This window comes from Protomyctophum bolini (assembly GCF_963924005.1).
Source record: "Protomyctophum bolini genome assembly, chromosome: 10".
Classification (NCBI taxonomy): Eukaryota; Metazoa; Chordata; class Actinopteri; order Myctophiformes; family Myctophidae; genus Protomyctophum; species Protomyctophum bolini.
The window spans coordinates 33,439,385-33,461,060 of NC_137871.1; the positions used below are offsets into that span (position 1 = coordinate 33,439,385).

At 41.7% G+C, this 21,676-nt stretch overlaps 2 protein-coding genes across 4 annotated transcripts; both read left to right on the forward strand.

Moving 5' to 3' along the window:
- The first annotated feature begins 71 nt into the window (after positions 1-71).
- On the forward strand, positions 72-12,734 carry ddx41 (DEAD (Asp-Glu-Ala-Asp) box polypeptide 41). 3 transcript variants are annotated; one of them, XM_080774833.1, is made up of 16 exons: positions 72-231; positions 1,139-1,382; positions 1,820-1,894; positions 2,571-2,631; positions 2,721-2,857; positions 3,543-3,615; positions 4,288-4,441; positions 5,104-5,240; positions 6,883-7,045; positions 7,632-7,763; positions 8,209-8,280; positions 8,772-8,868; positions 10,060-10,209; positions 10,324-10,395; positions 10,627-10,737; positions 12,137-12,734. In XM_080774833.1, the coding sequence occupies exons 1-16, from the start codon at positions 193-195 to the stop codon at positions 12,271-12,273; spliced, it is 1,854 nt and encodes a 617-aa protein (XP_080630959.1). In that variant the 5' UTR covers positions 72-192; the 3' UTR covers positions 12,274-12,734. The 3 variants fall into 3 exon arrangements, with proteins under 3 accessions (XP_080630959.1, XP_080630960.1, XP_080630961.1); XM_080774834.1 differs by having other exon boundaries at positions 1,142-1,382; XM_080774835.1 differs by having other exon boundaries at positions 1,145-1,382.
- A 116-nt stretch (positions 12,735-12,850) lies between these two features.
- dok3 (docking protein 3) lies at positions 12,851-21,271 on the forward strand. Its single transcript, XM_080773963.1, has 6 exons — positions 12,851-13,162; positions 14,684-14,992; positions 15,753-15,840; positions 16,528-16,715; positions 19,563-19,938; positions 20,538-21,271. Exons 1-6 carry the CDS (start codon positions 13,106-13,108, stop codon positions 21,101-21,103), a joined length of 1,584 nt encoding a protein of 527 aa, XP_080630089.1. The 5' UTR covers positions 12,851-13,105; the 3' UTR covers positions 21,104-21,271.
- The last annotated feature ends 405 nt before the right edge of the window (positions 21,272-21,676 follow it).

Below are 21,676 nucleotides of genomic sequence, written 5' to 3' on the forward strand. Positions count from 1 at the left end.
ACACTGGCGTTCAACAACAAATTTGTCCCTGCAGTCTTTCCGTAACGTGAGCGTGACGTCTCTGTCGCAGGCATTCGCATTCTTCTCAGTGTGCTGCGGATAGTAAACATGTGCATACTCACAGGCGTATTTAACTCCATTTAGACTATAACAATATAACAGCTCATTCATTCATTCATTCATTCGCCGAGAATGGAAACTATAATGGAGGACGAAGTCAGACCCAGAAAGGTAAGGTTTATTGAATGAAGCTGTAGCCAAGTTAGTTAGCTAGCATTGAAGCTACGTTCGTCATCCGTTGTTATTGAATTTACTCTTTGGCCAGTACGGCTTATTATATTCTTGTTAACATTATAATTGTATACGTTGTACAATTAACTAAATTGTAGCTGAGTTGTGAAGAAATGAAGCGGGCCACATGTTTTCTAGACCCTACATTTTCTGTATTTGGGTTGCCTGTAAATTTAGGGACTACATGTTTTCTTGCTCCGAGTCTCCGGAATTCAATTCAAGTGTACTTACAAAAGCAATAAAGCATTGGCATCAAAATGTACTTAAAGTACCCAAAAGTAAAAGTACTCAAATGTATAAACATATTTTGAAATATTAGTCAAATTTGACATAAGGCTGTAAACTGGCGTCACCAGGCTTTCCACCTCTACTATGAAGTGGTATTGGTTTATGTATGTTTTGTAATAATAATCCAAATACAAAGTAACATTTTTTAATGACAATATATTTTAGTTACTTTTTTATTTTTGAGTGGTGCAGTGCAGCCACTCAAAAAGGGTTGGGGTCAAAAGGGCTGGGGTCTGTCCGAGTAGCGTTTGTTCACCACCAATTGTCACTGTTGCGCAGCCTAACACACACACACACACACACACGGCACAGTACAGCACCACTCTACAGCACCACTTTACAGCACCACTTTACATCAGGTCCTGGACCTGAATTATTTTGCATAGTGCATACTCTATTCAGTCCTCCAGTGCATTCACTCTAGTGACGTCCATTCAGGAAAGATAGCCAATTTAACATTAAGGTGCTCAGCACCTTTGTCAGGAAGACACCTCTCACCAGGGGCCAGAGGTGACCCCATCATCCTGTGTAACTCATCATGTTTGTGCTTCATTCACAGCAGAAGTCCCATGGGGATGAGGCGAGGTCTGGAGCATCCGAGGATGACGATTACGTTCCATACGTCCCTGTCAAGATCCGAAAACATGTCCAGCATCAGAAAATGTTACGTCTGCGTGGGAAAGCGGTGGAGGAGGAGCAGAAGGACAGTGGCGGAGAACAGAGGGACGAGGATGAAGGCCTGGGTCCTCGTTCCAACGTCAGCCTCCTGGACCAGCACCAGCACCTCAAGGAGAAGGCAGAGGGTATAGAGTCTGATACCAGTGGTTCCCAAACCTAGGGCTGTCACCATTACACAATTAAGTTGACCATTACACACAAATAATTGTCATTAATTCATTTAATTGTTTGGTTTTTAATTTCTGATAAATATAGCTTTTTGGGGGAATATTCAAAACAAAATGTGGGGCCCGGATGGCTGGCATAGACGTCTGGGCAACTAGGCTGCTAATCCAGTCCGACAGCGTGTGGCTGGTTCGAATCCCGGTCCCGATGACCTTTGCGTGTCACTCCCCCCTTCTCTCCCAAAAATATATTTTTTTAAGGGACCCAAACATTTTCATGTCAAGGACCCCAAGTTCATATGTATTTTCCTGCGAACCACCATGTTTCAGAAATATTCTAAATCTTTCCACACTTTTTTGGGAAAATTGCAGTCTCATGTATAATAGTTTGTTTACAGCACGTAAGGAGTCGGCCAAGGAGAAGCAGCTGAAGGAAGAAGAAAAGATCCTTGAGAGCGTTGCGGAGGGCAGAGGTACAATAATGAATAATATGAACTAGGCTGCATATGCATGACTGTGTGGTTTCTGTACAAAGTTTGTATTTTATTTATCTATTGTTTTATTGTGGATCACATGAAGCTACTCTGAGCAGGTTGGAATGGGTGGAGAAAAGTGTCAGGTTTCATGTCATAGGAAAGTTTCAGCAAGAATGAAAGGGAAGGTATACAAGACGGTGGTGAGACCAGCTATGTTGTATGGTAAGGAAAAGAAAGGAAGCAGAGCTGGAGGTAGCTGAGACTAAAATTCTCTCTAGAAGTAACAAGGATGGATAGGATCAGGAACAAGTACATCAGAGGGACAACCCATGTCGGATGTTTTGGAGATACAGCCAGAGAGGCCAGACTGAGATGATTTGGACACGTACAAAGGAGGGATAGTGAGTATATCGGTAGCGGAAGACCCAAAAAAAAGGATGTATGGATGTAGTGAAAGAGGACATGAAGTTAGGTGTTGTGGAAGAAGAGGAGACAGAGGACAGGGTGAGATGGAGGCAGATGATTCGCTGTGGTCACCACAGCGAATCATCTGCCTCCAGTGTGGTGACACCTGAAGGGAAAAAACAAAAGGAAAAGAAGAAGACTGATGAATTTAACATGCTAAAACATGAAAGCTTGCACAATGAGTTACCGGAAACTATTTCTCCCTCAGCTCTGATGTCCGTAAAGGAAATGGCCAAGGGCATCATCTACGATGACCCCATCCAAACAAGGTGAGTTATGCGCTCAAATGACTTTTATTAATTAAAGTGTGAGAACACCACCTAACTTGTCATCTAACCCGACCGTCTGCCCTGTGTAGCTGGAAGGCTCCGCGGTACATCCTGAACATGCCCGACGCCAGGCACGACCGCGTCAGGAAAAAATACCACATCCTGGTGGACGGCGAAGGAGTCCCTGCACCCATCAAGAGCTTCAGGGAGATGAAACTCCCACCAGGTCGTTACCACTCTCTGTTCACGCAAATGAAACGCCACAATCCCACTCTGGTTGTGTATTGATTCAGCTTGTGCTGTTCCCAAACCTTTTTGGCCATGCACCCCATGTTACCTCCCGAACTAGCTGACGCACCCCCCACATGGAAATATAAATTGCATAAGCTATATAGAGACATATATTTCCTATTTATCCACATGCATATGCACATATGAACCTGAATATGGCATATAGGCTATATTCTGCATATACTTGCCATATATTGGCATAATATGTTAATATATTTCAAATGAAACCATAGCACCACCATTAGCCTTTTCATGTCGTGCACCACAAGGGGTGCACGCACCACAGTTTGGGAACCACTGTGCTAGAGAATCTAGGTAAAGAACAATTAAGTTGGGTAGTGGGCCAAAATAGGGCAGGGCAATATATCAGTATCCTGATATGAGATATCATCTGGGATTATGCATATGATATGATAGAAGTGTTCTGTTTTCCTGATTTGAATTGACTTATTTCGTACTTATTTTATATGCAACGCATTATGAGCTTGTAGATGTAGATGGCTTATAGAACATTTATATTGTGATAATTTGATTCTGTTCATATCACCCAGCCCCATGTAAATTGGGTTGTTATAATGCCTCTAGTGCTTGCTACATTAGTTATACTTTTCTGTTTGCAGCCGTCCTGAAAGGGCTCAAAAAGAAGGGAATTGTGCACCCTACACCCATACAAATTCAAGGAATTCCTACAATGTGAGTATATCTACATCTGCGGCAATCTCATTTTGAATATTTGGGTTGGGCCTCAGACAGAGATAAGCTACCGGCAGGAAGCTCGTCATCAACTAGTAATGCTTTGGCGAGGGCCCGGGTGACTCATAAACTCTGTTTTGTTTTTTTCATCAAAATTATATTGTTGAATTTTGTTTCATTTCATTAAAAATGAACTAGCTTATTACTTATTGCAAGATTTTCAATACATATTGGGAACAGCATTGATTCAGGTGCATTTCAGACTTCATTTGGCCAGCCTCTGACATCAGGCATCTATGCAATTAACTATAATGCATGACTCCATATTTGGGCAAGGTTTCAGCCGAATGTGGAATTTTGTTATGTCTAATTTGTCACTGATCGGTCTAGACACACACACGCACGCACAGACAGACAAACACACACACAGAGAGAGACTGACCTCATAGAAAGCTAGCCTCCTACAGAGCCACACCTTAAAATATCACAATAAGAGATCCCAAATCTTTGTTCAAAATCAGCCAAATTAATGCACCTCATCAGGCAGCATTGTATTGATGCAATACTGCTTTCAAGGCATACAGCCCATGCAGTTCCTGAATTGACTAGGGTGTGTGTGTGTGTGTGTGTGTGTGTGTGTGTGTGTGTGTGTGTGTGTGTGTGTGTGTGTAGTCTGTCGGGCCGGGACATGATCGGCATTGCCTTCACTGGTTCAGGAAAGACGCTGGTCTTCACTCTGCCCATCATTATGTTCTCACTGGAGCAGGAGAAAAGGCTGCCGTTCTGCAAGAAAGAAGGTCCCTATGGACTCATCATCTGTCCATCAGTAAGACATACTCACTCTGATGTTACATTTATCCACACTTTATATACTGTAGGTATGTAAAGCATGCTTAATGTCAAAGTCAATGAATTACGTCTGCAAGGCTCTCCTTTATCAACCAACAGAAATATCCATAAACCATTCTGTACGATTGTCTCCAAGTTAAATATTAGATTGATCAGTTTGTACTTTTGTACATTTTGTATAGCACTGAACGTGCTTTAAGCACAGCACTTTGTTGCAGAACAGGAGAGCTCTTAAGTCTTAACTAAAACACCAGCTACCAATTGGAAAGGGGATTGATGTATTTATTGAACCAAATTACCTGGTAAATAATATAAGGATGACGGTTAGTTTCAGAATTGAGGGCAATCTGAGTGTGTTCCAAAAATAATATTTTAGTTCACTTGTTAACGTGTTAACTAAAACCTTGATTTCAGCGACGGAAATCTTTCGGGACTGATCAATTATATCCAAAGGAGCTTTATTGGCATAAGAAAACAAATGTTTACATTGCCTCTGATTGGCCTACCGAACGTCCCTTTCTGTGACGCACGCTTGGCAAGCTTCCCCATGCGTCACAGAAGCTTGCCTCAAGATACACACGACCCAGAGCGTGTACCTTTCTATGTCTATGATTTCACCCATCACCCTCTGTTGTCCAGCGAGAGTTGGCGAGGCAGACCCACGGCATCATCGAGTATTACAGTAAACTCCTGGAGGAGGAGGGAGCTCCACAACTCCGTACTGCCCTCTGCATCGGAGGGATGTCCGTCAAGGAACAGATGGAGGTGGTGAACCGGTAAGTGCTTTGTTTCCCCTTGGATGAAGTTGCTAACCTGACTCCGCCAGATGTAAAATGCTTGCTTCACATTTTGTTTCACAATGTCAACCTGTGAACTCAATACTGCCCCATCTGGCGGAGTCAGGTTATGACGTTGCAGCATTGGTGGCAAATATAATATTCATAGTGAAGCGTGCTGCATGCATGAAAACATATTTCTTTCTCGCTCAAAATTAACAGTCAGGTGCTTGCCTTTTTTGACGGTGTTGTAGAGTCACACTGGACCGTCTCTAACCAAAACACTCCAGCCAACAGAGGCTTCTGTCTTTCTTTATATATACAAGATTAAGATGGATCTTTCAAATGTTTATTTCACAGATGTTTCCTTGCACATTCCTGTCAATTGATAATGTTTGTTCTAATGTTAACGGGACTGTTGTGTGATGAACTGCCAACCGGCGTTTTCAAACGCAGATGCTTTAAATACTACTAATTTAAAAGTAGCGTCATGGCTTGCCAGATCACAGGCACAGACCTTGTTGACACTCGACAAGGAACGCTACTTTAGAAAATGAAACAAGCTAGAGGCCGATTGGAATGTTTTCCTTGATTGCATGGACATGATACAACACAATGGCCTGATATATTCGCATGGTAAGACTAAGAGACACTTTTCTATAGATATGATCACTGAAACTTCATAATATACGTTTTAAAAAGCCATTAATTCATCAATGATGTTTATAGAACAAGTTTTAGTGAATTCCAAGTAGGCTACCGACACCATTCGTTTCGACCGCACTTTTCCAAACGATGGCTCCATGCCAAGTTCCAACTGTCTCTAAACTACTTAGAATTCACTATGTGTTCTATAAACATTATTGATGGCTTAATGGCTGTTGGTTTTTGATATTGCGTTAAGTTTAATTGATCATATCTATAGTGTCTCTATCAGGCGAGTAAACACTGCACCGCGGGAACACAATGTTTTGTAACATGGAGGGAGATTGAGAGGCATGTCCGATTTCAGTTGTGGTTATGCTTGTGCAACTTGACGCATGCAATAAAGTAAAAAGAGATAAGGATACTCTGACTATAAACCACTTGAACCCCAGACAACCCCAGGCTGTCAATATTTCTATCATCCAACAAATTGCTCTGAAAGTGATCCAAAGGATCGTACGCTATTTTATAACTCTATGGGGAAGACCATTTTGTTTACCCCGGGCTAAAACCGGATGTGACGTTTGTGGGTGTTCCTGTCTACGATCGTGTCAATGTTTGTGGTTAGTTGATTCAGTCATATTGAAAAAATAAGCTAAGAACATAATGTGTAGTTGCAGCCGTGATCTGTCCATGTGTCCTGCAGTAGAGTAGGGTTGCAACTGGTGATTACTTACTTAACTATTGTTTTTTCTATAATTAACCTTTTCGATTAATTGATTACACACTTAAAGCATTATTTCATAATTGGTTGCACAACAGAGTCGTGCAAGAATTGTGAAATTGGCCGATCTACAAGTTCACAACGAAATCCCAACTCTAATTTCACTGTATTTTGTAAATATTTTGTAAAATTTTGTAAAATAATGTAATCAATAACAAACTGAGCGATTCCTTTTCATATTGGAATAGTTAGATTAACTGTTGCACCCTACAGTGGCGTACACATGATGGTGGCCACCCCAGGCAGACTGATGGACCTGCTGCAGAAGAAGATGATCAGTCTGGACATCTGTCGCTACCTGGCGCTGGACGAGGCCGACAGGATGATTGACATGGGCTTTGAGGAGGACATCAGGACCATCTTCTCCTACTTCAAGGTCAGATTAGACTTTGAGGTGGTCTGCTTCAAGGTCAGATTAGACTTTGAGGTGGTCTGCTTCAAGGTCAGATTAGACTTTGAGGTGGTCTGCTTCAAGTTCAGTTTAGATTTTGAGGTGGTCTGCTTCAAAGTCAGATTAGATTTTGAGGTGGTCTGCTTCAAAGTCAGATTAGATTTTGAGGTGGTCTGCTTCAAAGTCAGATTAGATTTTGAGGTGGTCTGCTTCAAAGTCAGATTAGATTTTGAGGTGGTCTGCTTCAAGGTCAGATTAGACTTTGTGGTCACCTGCGCGAAAGATAAATATATCGATGCCGTCGGACAGAAACCATATTTCTGAAATTTGAAGGTTCTTTTTCTCTATTTTGGCCATGATACTTGTGAGTGTTTTAGTAATATTTTAGTAACAATTTTAGTAATATTCCAGCATGAGCTCTTGGCACACAGAGCACACTGGGACATGTTATGTCAGACTTTCACAGATGATCACAAAAGAACAATACGATTCACGTTAAATATGTGTCCCCTTTCGGAATTTACTTGCATGAGGTGTTTTAACTTTGTATTTGTTGTTGTTGTTGTTTTAGGGTCAGAGACAAACGCTGCTTTTCAGTGCTACCATGCCTAAGAAGATCCAGAACTTTGCCAAGAGTGCCCTGGTTAAACCAATCACTATCAATGTTGGCAGAGCAGGTGCTGCCAGTTTGGATGTCATTCAGGTATGTTCATCTTTTCAGTGGAATACGTTTTGACATGCGGTAAATGAGACTGCAAAGAACATTAGCTCTATATTGTAGTACATTTAAACTACCAAGTTCAAAGTACTTCACACAAAACATTAAGCACTCAGACACTAAAGACACATAAAAAAAAAAGAATAGATTAAAAATATAACTGATAAGAGAATTGAATTACAGTGCACAACTAGAAAAAGCAGTTTTCAGGAAGTTTGTTCCAGATATGTGCTGCATAAAAATGGAATGCTGTTTCTCCACGTTTAATTCTAACTGGGGACATAAAGCAGACCTGTCCCAGATGATCTGATCGGATGCGGTCTGAATGGTTCACTACATAGAACAAGATCACAAGTGTATTTTGACCCTGAAAGTTTTGTGTGAAAATGATGTATCGGCTACATTTAAAAACTATCCCTTGTATGTGCAGGAAGTGGAATACGTCAAAGAGGAAGCCAAGATGGTCTACCTGCTCGAGTGTCTCCAAAAAACACCACCACCAGTCAGTACTGTCCTCATATGTTATGAAAGTCACACTTTATGCTACTTAGGGCATCCTAATTGGCGATGTAATTGTCATGCAAATGATTAATTAATGCGATTATAACTATTTATTTGTGGTTTTGGAAATGAACATTAGAATATAAATCTAAATTACATTGTTTATTCTTTTAGGTTTTGTAACCAATACATGAAATCAAAATAAGTAAGGTGCTATGATTGGCCATATTTAAAATCTACTTTTAACTAGTGAAAATGGCCGATCCGCTATTTTTTAAAATGTTAAAATGCATTATTTTCAACAGATACATGTATATTGTCCACAGATGAATGGAAACCATTCTGACGATTATGCAAAAATAATTGGGTTACCTCACATAATTGCGATCATGCAATAAGGTCCTACACATACTGTAACTGAAATAAAACGTGGAAAGTACACCGTTGACGGTCCTGTGTGAAACTCGGATGGTTCCTCTTTCATAATGGCAGGTGCTGATGTTTGCTGAGAAGAAAGCCGATGTGGACGCCATCCATGAGTACCTGCTACTCAAAGGTGTTGAGGCTGTGGCCATCCACGGAGGGAAGGGTAAGAAGAAGCTTTCTGTTTGTAGCACAGGGTCTAATCTACATGCTCATAGTGCATCACGATGTGTGTCATCTTGTAGATCAGCTTTTTCTTTGTGCTATTTTTTTAAAGGTTTTGACAATTCTCGCCCTATGACATTCCCAATATATGGATGTACATGTAGTTAACCCATTCTGACCGGGCACCCATTTTGGTGTTGGCATCATGTTATGCTTTAGCTATTGAAAAATAGCAGATCTACAAGCTCATATCGCGCCACCGAGTGGCGCGATACGAGCTTGTAGGTCTGCTATTTTTGAAAAATTCGAAGAACGACTGACATTTTTAGAATCTGATCTCAGGTCAGAATGGGTTAATCAGACCAGTGTGTGTCCCGTGGAAACCTCGTATGAATCTGATCTCAGGTCAGAATGGGTTAAACACAAAAGGAAACTAAAAGCATAAACATACGGACATAAATAATAACGTGGATTTCAAAAAAATAACGGGTACAAGATGAATTATTTAAATAAAAGGAGACCCAAAGGTAATTCAAGGTGCTTTTACATAACACAGAAAGGCATTTATTTTAGCACAAGGCATTAAAAACAAAAGAAAAACCCATCTAAAAAGCTGAATTGTTAATAATAAAATGCAGTGGAGAACATAAATGTTTTCAGCCTTTATCTAAAAGTCTTCAAAGCTGGCACGGCGGGGCTCAGGTCCTTGGGAAGTTTATTCCAATTACTGTGTGTGGCATAATATGTAACCACTGCTTGAGCGTGTTTTGTGTGAACTCTGGGAGTAGTTGGTAGACATTTAATGGTCTATAAACCCAGCAACAGTAAGACAACCAGACGCCATTAGTTTGATGATAATGTTTCTCACCATTCAAGGCACAAGGGGAAAGGCTATGCCCAGACATCCCTATTGCGGTATTAAGACTGTGGAACTGGAAACGCACGATCCATTTGATGATGTTAATTTGGGGTCATGCGGGTGACTTCAGAATCACCAGATTTAGGACAGCCCAATATTTCTACTTGTAGTTGCTAAGCATTACCACCAGGTGTCATCAAACCATGTACCATATGTCACACCCTGTCCTGCTTCATAGATTTCTGTGTCTCAAAAGCAGGGAGCTGCATTCATTAATCTGACACTGTCGCAGCAAATAACCAGAAATAATGTGATGTTCATTGATGTGTTCAGATCAGGAGGAGAGAACTAAAGCCATCGAAGCGTTCAAAGGGGGGTTGAAAGATGTTCTAGTTGCCACAGACGTGGCCTCCAAGGGTCTGGATTTCCCAGCCATACAGCATGTAGTGAATTATGACATGCCTGAGGAGATCGAAAACTACGGTGAGAGAATGATATCTGTCTGTGTGATCGGAACTGGATGTTGACAGGAAATGTATGTTAACTTGAGTTTCCCCCTAATTTGATCTAAAACTCTTTGGGGATGTTTGTTTTCAGTCCATAGAATTGGAAGAACAGGACGTTCCGGGAAGACCGGTATTGCGACGACCTTCATCAATAAAGGCTGCGGTGAGAAATGACAAGCACAAAATGAACACACAAATCCTTAGTGTCGGGCAGAAACCTTGTATCTCAATATTTCAACCTTTTTTTTCATGAATGAATGGCTCTACCTACATCATACAGTGTCGCACAAAAGTTGTGAAAATTGCAGATCTAAAAGCGCACTCATGAAATTCTATGTCACATTGGTTTTGGCGTTGTTGGGCTCTGAACACGTCTTGTACGTTTGACCCCCAGACGAGTCTGTGCTGATGGATCTGAAGGCGCTGCTGATCGAGGCCAAGCAGAAGGTTCCCCCCGTCCTCCAGGTGCTGCAGACGGGAGACGAGGAGATGCTGGACATTGGAGGTGAGCCTCTTTCTTTCTTCAAACTCCCTCACTTTCATGTCTCCCGGCCGTTGAGTTCAGATCAGTGCTTCTCAAACTTCTTAGTTTCAAGTACCCCCCATAACTCTGAGACTGTGTACTGGTACCAAACAGACCCGTATGGATACACTCCTCGGGTTAGAGAACTGTAAGGGTCCTTTTGGAACCCTCTCAAGGAAGCCTGTGGGTCCCTGGACCACACTTTGAGAACCACTGGTCTAGGTCACATTCAGTAAACACTGGTTGGACCCTTGGCCAACCATTTCCACCCACATAACACCATAATGAATAATATATATGGCTTATACTGTACAGTATATACAAAAAACAAGATAAATACATTATGACTTCTGTGTTTTGTTCCAAAAAGTGTTGACGTCACAAAACTATGACAGAATTCCCTATCATCACCGGACATACGTTTTGCACAAAAAGACCCAGATGATATAGTGTATTTTAACAACACACTGTGAGCGCCTATAGTGACATGCTCAGAACACAGATGGTGACGGTGACAGTAAAGTGACAGGGGTTAAAAGTACATGCATGGTTAATGATATGCAGACAAATGTGTGCCGATTGGCCATTTTTGCTGACAGCATACCTTGTCCAGGGTTGCAAAGTAATGAGAATGCTGGGGACTGGGGAATCTTTGTCAGACTACTGCAGATAAGATGCAGTCCTGCAAATGAGTGTAGGTGCTGCACTATTGATCGTGTGGAAATGTACTTATTAATACCATGATCTAAAAGTGTAAAACACAAATAAAACATTTCTTCTAATGGACTGATAGTTTTGAAACAATAAGACGCACACACAGGCACACGTATATCCTCCCACTAAGGCACAACCACCAATTTTAAACAGACACAAATGCGCACATCCTACCACATGTAAGTGTGGTTATATGTGGGAGTTTTACTTACAAGTACCTGGGTTGAAGTTGCATCAACTGAGCAACCAGGACATCTATCACTCTTATGATGGGCTACACAGGTGGTTCTCAAACCTTTTAATTTCAAGAACCCCCATAACTCGCATTAGTTACAGACCTGCAAGGGTCCATTTGGGAACCACCACGCTAGAACCCTGCTGGCTGAGTTTCACAAAACTTTGCAAGCGTGCTCATTGGGACATTCTGAAGATAGTTCCCACATATAGAAACTATTATAATATGTTTATAACCCCATGAACTTTTGTTGAAATATGACCCAAATGTTAGAGTTCATGAAATATAAATACACCTGCCCAGATGAAACCCTGTATAAAATGTGGATTAAACAATGAAAACATAACTCGTTGAAGCTGTTCTACAGTCAATTAACTTGTGTAAGTGGTAGGAGGGAAAGTGTTAACATGCTGTCTGTCATTGCTTTCACAGGGGAGAGAGGCTGTACATTCTGTGGTGGTCTGGGTCATCGTATCACAGACTGTCCCAAGCTGGAAGCCATGCAGACCAAACAGGTGACCAACATTGGACGCAAGGACTATCTGGCTCACAGTTCCATGGACTTCTAAGACTTTTGAGGGATTTCGTTAACATGGATGATTCACTCTGACACTCGATGAGAATTATCACTGATAATACACTGATAATCTACAAGCTCACAGAGTCACAACACATTGTGACGTGTTGTGAGTTTTTATATAGGCTAGGTTTGGGGTGGTACACCGTTGTTACAACAAAGTGGAACTCAGGTTTAATACTTTGAGGTCATTTGAGGTTCTTTACAATTACGTTATACCGATACTCGAGAAACTCTGAGGAAATTGTTGTGCCATCTGTATCATCGGACAAAGGAAGTGTATTTTTTTATGATTGCTTAACAGATATCATTGTACTCTGATGAATTACAACTTGCAGAACTTTATATTTTATTTTGTTGTTTTCTCCATACCTTTATTCTGAATACTTGTTGCTTTTGTAAAATACATCCGTCATGTGATTGTAAATAAAACGACACCCACGGTGTCCTTTTGGTAAAGGGTGTTGCTGAAGTGTCGAGCACAGCTACGCAAAGGGAAGTGTGTCCCGCATGAGGAAGTAGTCATAAAACCAGAAATGGTTTAATCTTCCTTTTGCGGTGGTAAGCTGTCAGGTTGCTGACATCGTGCCCTGTATGTTTCAGAAGGACGTTCAGAAATGCTACCACCAACTGTCTTATGACGAATAGGAAACGGCTTTTCCTTTGTGGCAGATATCTTTAGATCAAGCAACGCATTTAATCTCCTGGCTAGTGTCATTACTGAACATTCAACGGTCCCTGCGTGGTGTATCGAGAAACCTCTTACAGTCTACCTGCTGCGCTGGACTGAGAAACGTCTCGCAAAGGGAGATCCAACAGCCGTCATGGATGTCATTTTCAAGGAGGGGATGTTGTACCTTCTGGGGGTCAAGTTTGGAAAGGTGAGCTGTTCAAATACTGCACTTTTTTTCGAAATTTAAAAAAAAAAGTTTTCTTAATCATGACAATGGGTTTTAACGATGGTTTGATTATTACCGTCCAATATTAAAAATAATCATGCTTTTGTGTGTCTGAGCATAACCTTTTGGTATGAATTCCTAATGGGTTTTCGCTTATTGAATTTAATTTAAAAAAAATCACGAAAGAAAAAAAGATGATTGATGGAATACATATAATTTATTATTTTTAAAGGCCTCTGACAAGGGCTATAAATGTTGGTAGTGATTCATAATAATTCTTCACAGAACGTTGTAGCGCTGACAGGCCAGTATATCCACATCCAGACTTTTAATAGGATACTGACAGTCTGACACTACTACTTAGGGATTTATTGAAAAGAGAGAAAGTTAAATCACCTTTAATTTATGAAAGTGCTGTTCTAAAAGCCATATATATTCTCTTTGGATAACTACAACTTTGTTACTTGACATTGTTTGGTCAAAAATTCTAACATCCTTGGAATTTGCTTCAGTACATGATCAGATTTAAAAAAAACGTACAACATTTGATAGGTTAGTATATGCTATCCCCTTCCCTGATTGGCCTGATTCCCTGAGCCTTGCGCTACGTTTCTGCCCTACATCAATATCAGTGACATTGTTGGCATGTACACTGGATCTCCATTCAGTATGCCCATGTACTTTACATCAACACATCATCAGGGATCGCTATATCTACATATTTAGTCTGATCAGTCATCATCACGCCCGTGTGAACTGAGCGGTGCAACTATACTTGTATAGAGGGTATGCACGTGATACCCAGAAGTTATGTGGGAACGCCTACTCGATTTCCCATTCACTTCATGATTGCGCATACCCTCTATTGTGGTAGTTACTGTACTGTAGTCTGTACTGTACCCTACTGTGTAGTAGTACTGTACTTGAGTACTGTACTCACTGTACTGTTCTGTACTGTGTTTTTGGTATAGTTATAATGCACAGTGTGAGGCTCAACAGCGTCACTTGAAGTAGGTCAACCAGCGGTTCCTACTCAACATACATGGAAACAGGTACAGAACAAATCCAGAATAAGTAGGATAATTATCATAGGATAATAAAAAAGACAGTAAAGGAAGACCTCAAATCTGACCTGGCCCCCTGTGCCTGGAATGGTCAGATGAACGTTTTGTGGTCATATATACATAGATATGTCTGAAGAGCTGTGACTAAGCTTTGGAGATTATTCCAGTGTGCAGAGACCTTACCTTTTTTCTATGCCGGCACCTGGCGTTAAGTGAGTGGATATGCGTGCTATATTGTACTTGTGTATTATAGTATACTTATATTGTATACCGTTTTCCATACAGATATGTACCAACAAAATAAATTGTCAATACATAGTATTACTACAGTATGTGCACTTTAAGCATGTAGTTATAGGTATTGCAGGTTTAATGTAAACCTATGAGAGATAAATGGCTTAATGTTTTTACCTTTGTGCCTGCTCTTTGTCCACTAAAGAAAACGTGGAAGAGAACCTGGATGGTGCTCTTCCAGCCCAGCAACATGGGCATCGGCCGCCTGGAGATGTACGACCTCAACACGTCCTGCAGTGACATCATCTCCCATCAGATGATGACCGCCCAGCAGAAACGAGCCGAGAGGAAAGTGGTGCGTCTCTGCGACTGCACCAGTGTCACCCCTGCCCCCGAGGAGGCGTGTCCGCGAGGGTGCACCGCCCTCTACCTGAGCACCACCTTGCGCACCTACACCCTGGCCTCAGAGACATGCCAGGACTGGGTCTCTGCACTCTGTCAGGTCGCCTTTCAGGTACTACATATTTTCTTGACTAAGGCACAGTACATGACATTTTGTCCCAAACCCACTGTCGGTATGCTGTGAAACACCCCAGACAGTCAGGCTTTTGAACGAGAAGACCAGGATGAGCAATAAGCTCCTGAAAGGCTACTCGGTTTCTCATTATGTTTGCTGTTACGGTGTGTGTGTCCGTAATTACAATAGGATAATATAAAAGACAGTAAAGGAAGACCTAAAATCTGGCCCTCTGTGCCTGGAATGGTACAGAAGGGGCGGGGGTAATCTTTTGCTTATTAGACGGTGGGTGTACTAGGGCTGAGATTGAGGAAACAAGTGAAATTGAATTGAACAGTCCTCGTGGCTCAAGGAGATTATGGGCAGTGCACGTAAGAACACGTACTCGAATGTATTTGATTGAGGTACTCGGCGCGCGCGTACCTCAATAAATGTATACATTATTGTATATTATATACATTATAAGTATACATTATTTTAATCTGATTTAAAATCATGTATACGACAAGTATACCTGGTTTGTGCGTGGGACGCGGGTGGCAGTATGTGAACCAACATACACCAAGAAGTTGGTAGCACTATGAGGAAGTTATGATAGACCATATCTACTTTTAACTTCTCCAATTTCTCTGCTTGCACAAGCTCCCCATTTTGCTTGCTCCTAACCACACTGATGGCATAAACCGGCGATAAGGCTGCAATAAAGCGTGTGACGTGTCTTGTTTACAATGCCCTGTGCTGTGTGTGTTTGCTGTAGGATCCTAGAGGAACAGACAAAAGGACTCTGGGCAGAGGAGATGGGTTGTCCATGGAGGACAATGCCCTGTACTCCTCTTGGAAAGAAGGTATTGTGCTCTGATGGAACAACATTAATTTATTTTACAACATAGAAGAATGTAATAATCCAAAGTTACTTTATATAAATGCCCCGTTTCAGGAGAATGAGCAGGGAAATGTTTGGCATACTGCCATAGCGTCAAACGATTGTGACTTCAGCAGAAAATGTGAGCAGCTTCTGGCCGTGGCTATAAGAGCCATTGATTCATTCAGACATAAAGGCCACAAAGTATTAGTCAGCGAGCTTTGGTTTATCCAAATTTGTTTCTCTTTAATATTCGCACACGGATTACAATTCCACAAAGTTAATCCACACAGCCCAAGCATTTTGAATTCCTGTGGGAAAATAGCTTAATGCAACATATTTTTAAATCATATCTGTATATTCAATGCACTTTTAGCAGTTCTCTTTTCTTCACTATTGTGGGGTTGATTTAACCACTTTGACGCTGGCCTCTCTATTTTAGGTATATTTAAAAAAAACAAGATTACATTTTCATGATTGTTATTACTTATTAAATTATATCTAAAACATCTACAGATCTACGAGCTCAAAACACGCCATGAAGCGACATGTTGTGAGCTTTGATCGACTATGTCATTTGACGAATTGTATCAGGCTTAAGCTGTTGACAATGCAACTCATTTCAGGCCTCGGAATCTAATGCAGCGTTTTGTCCTCTGGTGTGCTCTAGATGTGACCCTCTCCCCAGGCCAGTACCGGGTGATGGTCCAGAGCACGGAGGCATCCAGGAGGTGTAAGCTATCTGGGGAGTATGTGTTCGCCACAGAAGAGAAAGCTGCCATGCTACTGAACCCGCTCACCAGCCACGTCCTCTACCACTGGCCCTACCGATTCCTGCGCAGATTTGGACCAGTAAAGGTAAAAGGTCTCCAATGCCCTTAACCTCCACATAAAATGTGTCCATGTTGATTTAAAGCAGTGGTCTTTGAAAGCGCATGTGGCATTTTCAAATGGGTGGGCAGTGGCGTGCACAGACATTTTGAGGGGCAGGTGCTCAAGTGAAAAAAGGGAACCTTGTGCAGCATGTGGAACCGCCGGGTACCTTAATGGTCTATAAAGATTTATAGATTTTGGAGCATAGATAATATATCTACACTATATCAGCGGCGTGCTGAGAAGTAACAGTTTTGGACATACAAGGTTTCCACCCAACATCAACGATATGGAAAGTGTGCAGGTACTTATGTGGCCTACAGAAATTTGGCATTTGTGCACAAGAAATTTGGCACTGATCAGTCTAGCAGTTTGCAAGATTTGCAGCCAAACAAAAATAAGCTTTACTTATATGTACTCGTACACAAGATGTGACAATAACGTGCAACCTTGAACCTAGGTTGACAGGGTTCGCTTTTCGGCATGGATTCCTCTCCCCCGGCTTGGCCAGGCGCGCTGCACTCTGGTGAACTCATTTCATTTTGGTAGTGTTTGTGGGTGGGAAGCTGACAGGCCATTGTGTTTATTGATGCTGAACTAGGGACTCCTACTGGTTGGTTGAGGTAGTGGTTTTCAAGCTTTTTGTGTCCAGGTCCAAGGTATACAATGGGCAAGTCAAAATCTACAATTATGCTACCGGTTTCTACAACGTGTCGCAATGCTAAAAAAAATAAGATAAATAATTAATTGAGATATGGACGCCAGGTTACAAATGTTTGAAAATATATGTTTTAGGCCTGGGCCATGGCTCAGTGGTCCAGGCACCTTGGCAGTGTGCCGCGGGTTCGACTCCCAATCCCGACGGCCCTCACTGCACTTCATTATTGAGGGACAACTATATCAAATACATTGCTTTTAATCCTCATAATCCTTCATATGTAGCGCGGCACGATTCAAATGTATTGCCTCCCTCTACAGTCTCTAGTCCCAACCATGTGAATCCTGCCGCGCCTATCTCTGCTGTTCAACCGATATCACCCTGTCTATCACTTTCTCAATCTACATCCTACCCAACATCCATTCCGGTACATATTCCTGGTGGACAAGTAAGACAACCATCTAATCACAGTAATCAACCTATTACAAACAACTTAATTGAAGTTTCTCTTCAGCCATCTGTCATCATTCCTGCTCCCAACCCAGTCACTCCATTTACCAAAATAACTTTTAAGAACAGAAAGGGGCTTAATAATACAGATAATACACCTAAATATTAGAAGTTTAGTCCATAATTTCAATTTGGAGTCTTTTGAACAGACAAATCCAGACATTCTGGTATTAAGTGAGACATGGCTCAAAAAGAGTACAAATTACTCCAAAGTGGCTCTTTTAAATTATAATTTATTTAGAGCTGACAGATTAGGAAGATGTGGTGAAGTGTGTATTTATATTAAATCAAATCTGTCTTCTACACTTTTAAACGCTGTATCACATCCCAGGTGCTTTGAATGGCTTTCCCTAAAGGTTCAAATCAAATCAAATCAAATCAAATCAAACTTTATTTATAGAGCACATTTAAAACATCCAAGGTTGACCAAAGTGCTGTACATCAGTGGCAAAAACAGAGAACAGGCAGGAGAACACAGAATATAAACGAGAAACACACTAATAAAAATGACAAAAATGTAAGGATGAAAGCATAAAATGGACTCAGGAGGGATTAAAAGCCAGGGAGAAAAGATGAGTTTTAAGGTGAGACTTAAAAACACCAATGGAGGGGGCAGAGCGAATGTGAAGGGGCAAGCTCTTCCAGAGTCTGGGAGCTGCAGCCGCGAAAGAGCGTGCGCCCCTAGTGCTTTTGTTAGTTGTTCGGCCCTCTAGCAGTACCTGATCCGCAGAGCGCAGAGCTCTACCCGGGGTGTAGGGTTTAATGAGCCCGGAGAGATATTCTTTCGACAAATAAGAAACAAATGCACATCCTCTTTTAGAAAGGCCACATCTGATTACTTAAATTTAATTACACGTTCGCAGGGAAACTCTGTAGAATTCTGGAAAGCAGTTAATTCCCTTAATAACTCCTCGTCTATGCTACCTCCTCAAGTAATCGACAATAATAATAGTAATCTCAGACCCTGTGGAAGTTTGCTCTGCTTTTAATTAGCATTTTGCAGAAGCTGGTCAATTATTTAACAATACCTACAATAGACCCCCTCACCACCCATCACCACAATACTAGAAATAGCTCATCAGACCAGTTTTCCATCCAGCCTCTTTCTATAATGAAGTGTGATTGTCCACACCTGGAATTGGACCCCAGGTGTATATTGGCATACCTGGACTTGTCTAACTACCCTATAGAGCGCAGAAGTCCTGACGTCACTCTATTGATAATAACATTGGGTCATCTTAAAATCATTGTGGTCCAAAAATAAACAAACTGTCTCTGCGATATTGTCAGGGAGATGTCTCTGTATCGTTTTTACGATACAGTCAGTCACTCCTCACTGTCAGGTGAAGAGAAGTGGCTGGTAACTTTGTTTGTATTGAAGTGTTTACATATAGTACACATAGTGCATGCATAAACTTTCCTTAATGATTATATCTGGTTTCAGTATTTATTTCTCATGTATTTTCTTTGTATTGGGTGTGGGGAGGGGAGCGAGGTGGGGGTCGGGAGACATGGCCAAAGCAAAAACGTTGAGAACCCCTGTTCTACTGCAATGGTTCTCAACCTTTGGAGGGAGGGCCTTTGGCAGCAGAATTGTTAAAAAATAAATACACTGTGTACTGTCATGTAGTATCATGTAGTATTGTTTGTGTGCTTGCTTGCAGGGGGGATTCAGCTTTGAAGCAGGCCACCGCTGTGATTCAGGGGAAGGCCTGTTCACCTTCCTGTCTTCCAACGCCGTGCAGATCTATCAGGCTATAACCAAGCACTGCTTAGTGAAGGACAAGACAGCCAGCTCACCCAACAACAACATCCCTAAATGCTTGTTTTATGAGAATGTTCCAGATACTAGATCCACTACTGTCCTTCCACCAAACAAGAGCAACAACAGCCGCCCCGACCCCCCTCCGGGCTCCAAGCCCCGGGCTGATGAGCCTGTGACATGCTATTATTCTACCATAGAGCAAATTGGACCGCATTCTGCGCTGGACCGCGGAAAATCATCCCTCCCAAATCTGCAGAGACCACCTCATTTCACCGGTAGGCTAGTCACGATTATTATTATGATTACTATTACTATTATGTTTTGACATAATCACAATTCTTTTTGCATTGTCGCTAGAATTGCTTTAGTTTATGTTGAGAAATGGCACAAACATTCTGTCTAGAAGCTCACAACATGTCAAGATGTGACACATCTGAAGATATATCAAATTAAGTATAATGGTCTGTTCTGGCCATAGTGTATTATTTATTTTGATTATTGGTATAGATCATAGTCGGTCATGTCTTTGTATATTTAATTTGTTGTCCAGTCCAGTGCAGTTTTTATTTGCAAAGCCTAAAAGTCAAACTGAAATGTCACATTTCCAATGTTTAACCCATTTTGGGCGGGAACCCCTTTTGGTGTTTTAAACATTATGTTATAATTTAGCTATTGAAAAATAGCAGATCTACAGCGCGCCACAGAGTGGCGCACTACGAGCTTGTAGGTCTGCTATTTTTGAACAATCGTAAAAATGCGGCAACAAATCTTTGAATATATATTTTTTCAGGTCAAAATGGGTTAATGCCAAAAATTACAATTCAATCATTGATAACAATTATTCGTAATTCATATATGTCAATGAATCACCAAGAAACGGCTCCAGTCACCGGCAGCACAAAGGAGGACTGGGAATCGGACACCGGTGACGACGACGAGCGCTGCGACTCCATGAGTTCCGTATACTCCCTAAACCTGGACAGCATAGAGGAGGACAGTGATTATTACAACCTGAGGGGGTCGCCACAGGCCATGCAACAGGATCCCACCCAGTCCGAGAGGGACCTCTATTCTGTCGTGACTTTTCCCGAGCCCTGCTCACAACTTCCCGCCTCGTCGCAAGCCAAACCCCAGCAGGCTCTCTCATCGTGTCCCGGGCCTGCCAAGCCCCAGCGCCAGGCCCTCCTAAAGAACCGGTACCAGCAGCACCAGGATCAGGACCACACGGTCCAACAACAGACACAGCCTCCGCTGGGAGAAGATCACACAAAGGAGACGGAGGAAGACGAGGCTGTCGCGCCCTCTGCTGTGACCCCCTGCAGAGAGATCTCTGTCAGTTTTAAACAGAAGCTGTCACAAATCATTTCTAAGGACCTGGCAAAACTCCAGCCCCCTCTGACCTCTGGGGGGGGTGACCATCCCATGTTGCCTCGCTATTAAATCTGAGAATGAATCCAGACGTATTCACAAAAAATTAATTGTCTTGATATAGTGTAAATGTAAAATAATGGCTATTATGACGACTACACAGTAAGAAATAATTTAACCTACAGGTCACTCTCAGACTCAGAGATAAATAAACACTGAGGATGTTTGCAGAGGATGTTGCAGAGGAGATAAATTGTCACATGCCTGTGATTTGTCAAACAGCTACATGTGCTGGCAGTATACATTTGGTACTAATATCCAATTACCGTATCCATATCGAATAGTAAAATAAGATGCAGGATGTTGCTTTTGAAACGCAGCCTTAAACATCATCATGAACTGATGATTAATAGAAGACGTGTTCGAGTCCCGTTCATGACAACCTTTGCTGCATGTCTCTCCCCTTCTCTCTCTCCCTCTTTCCTGTGCATCTTCACTTGATACTTTTCTTTATTTCGTGAAAACACAATCAGCAGCAGTCCACCTAGAGAACCGAACGTGTCACGTTCAAAAGTTTGAGCTGCTGATTGTGTTTTCATGAAATAAAGAAACTCAAACTTTATACTTTATAAAAGAGTGCGGATA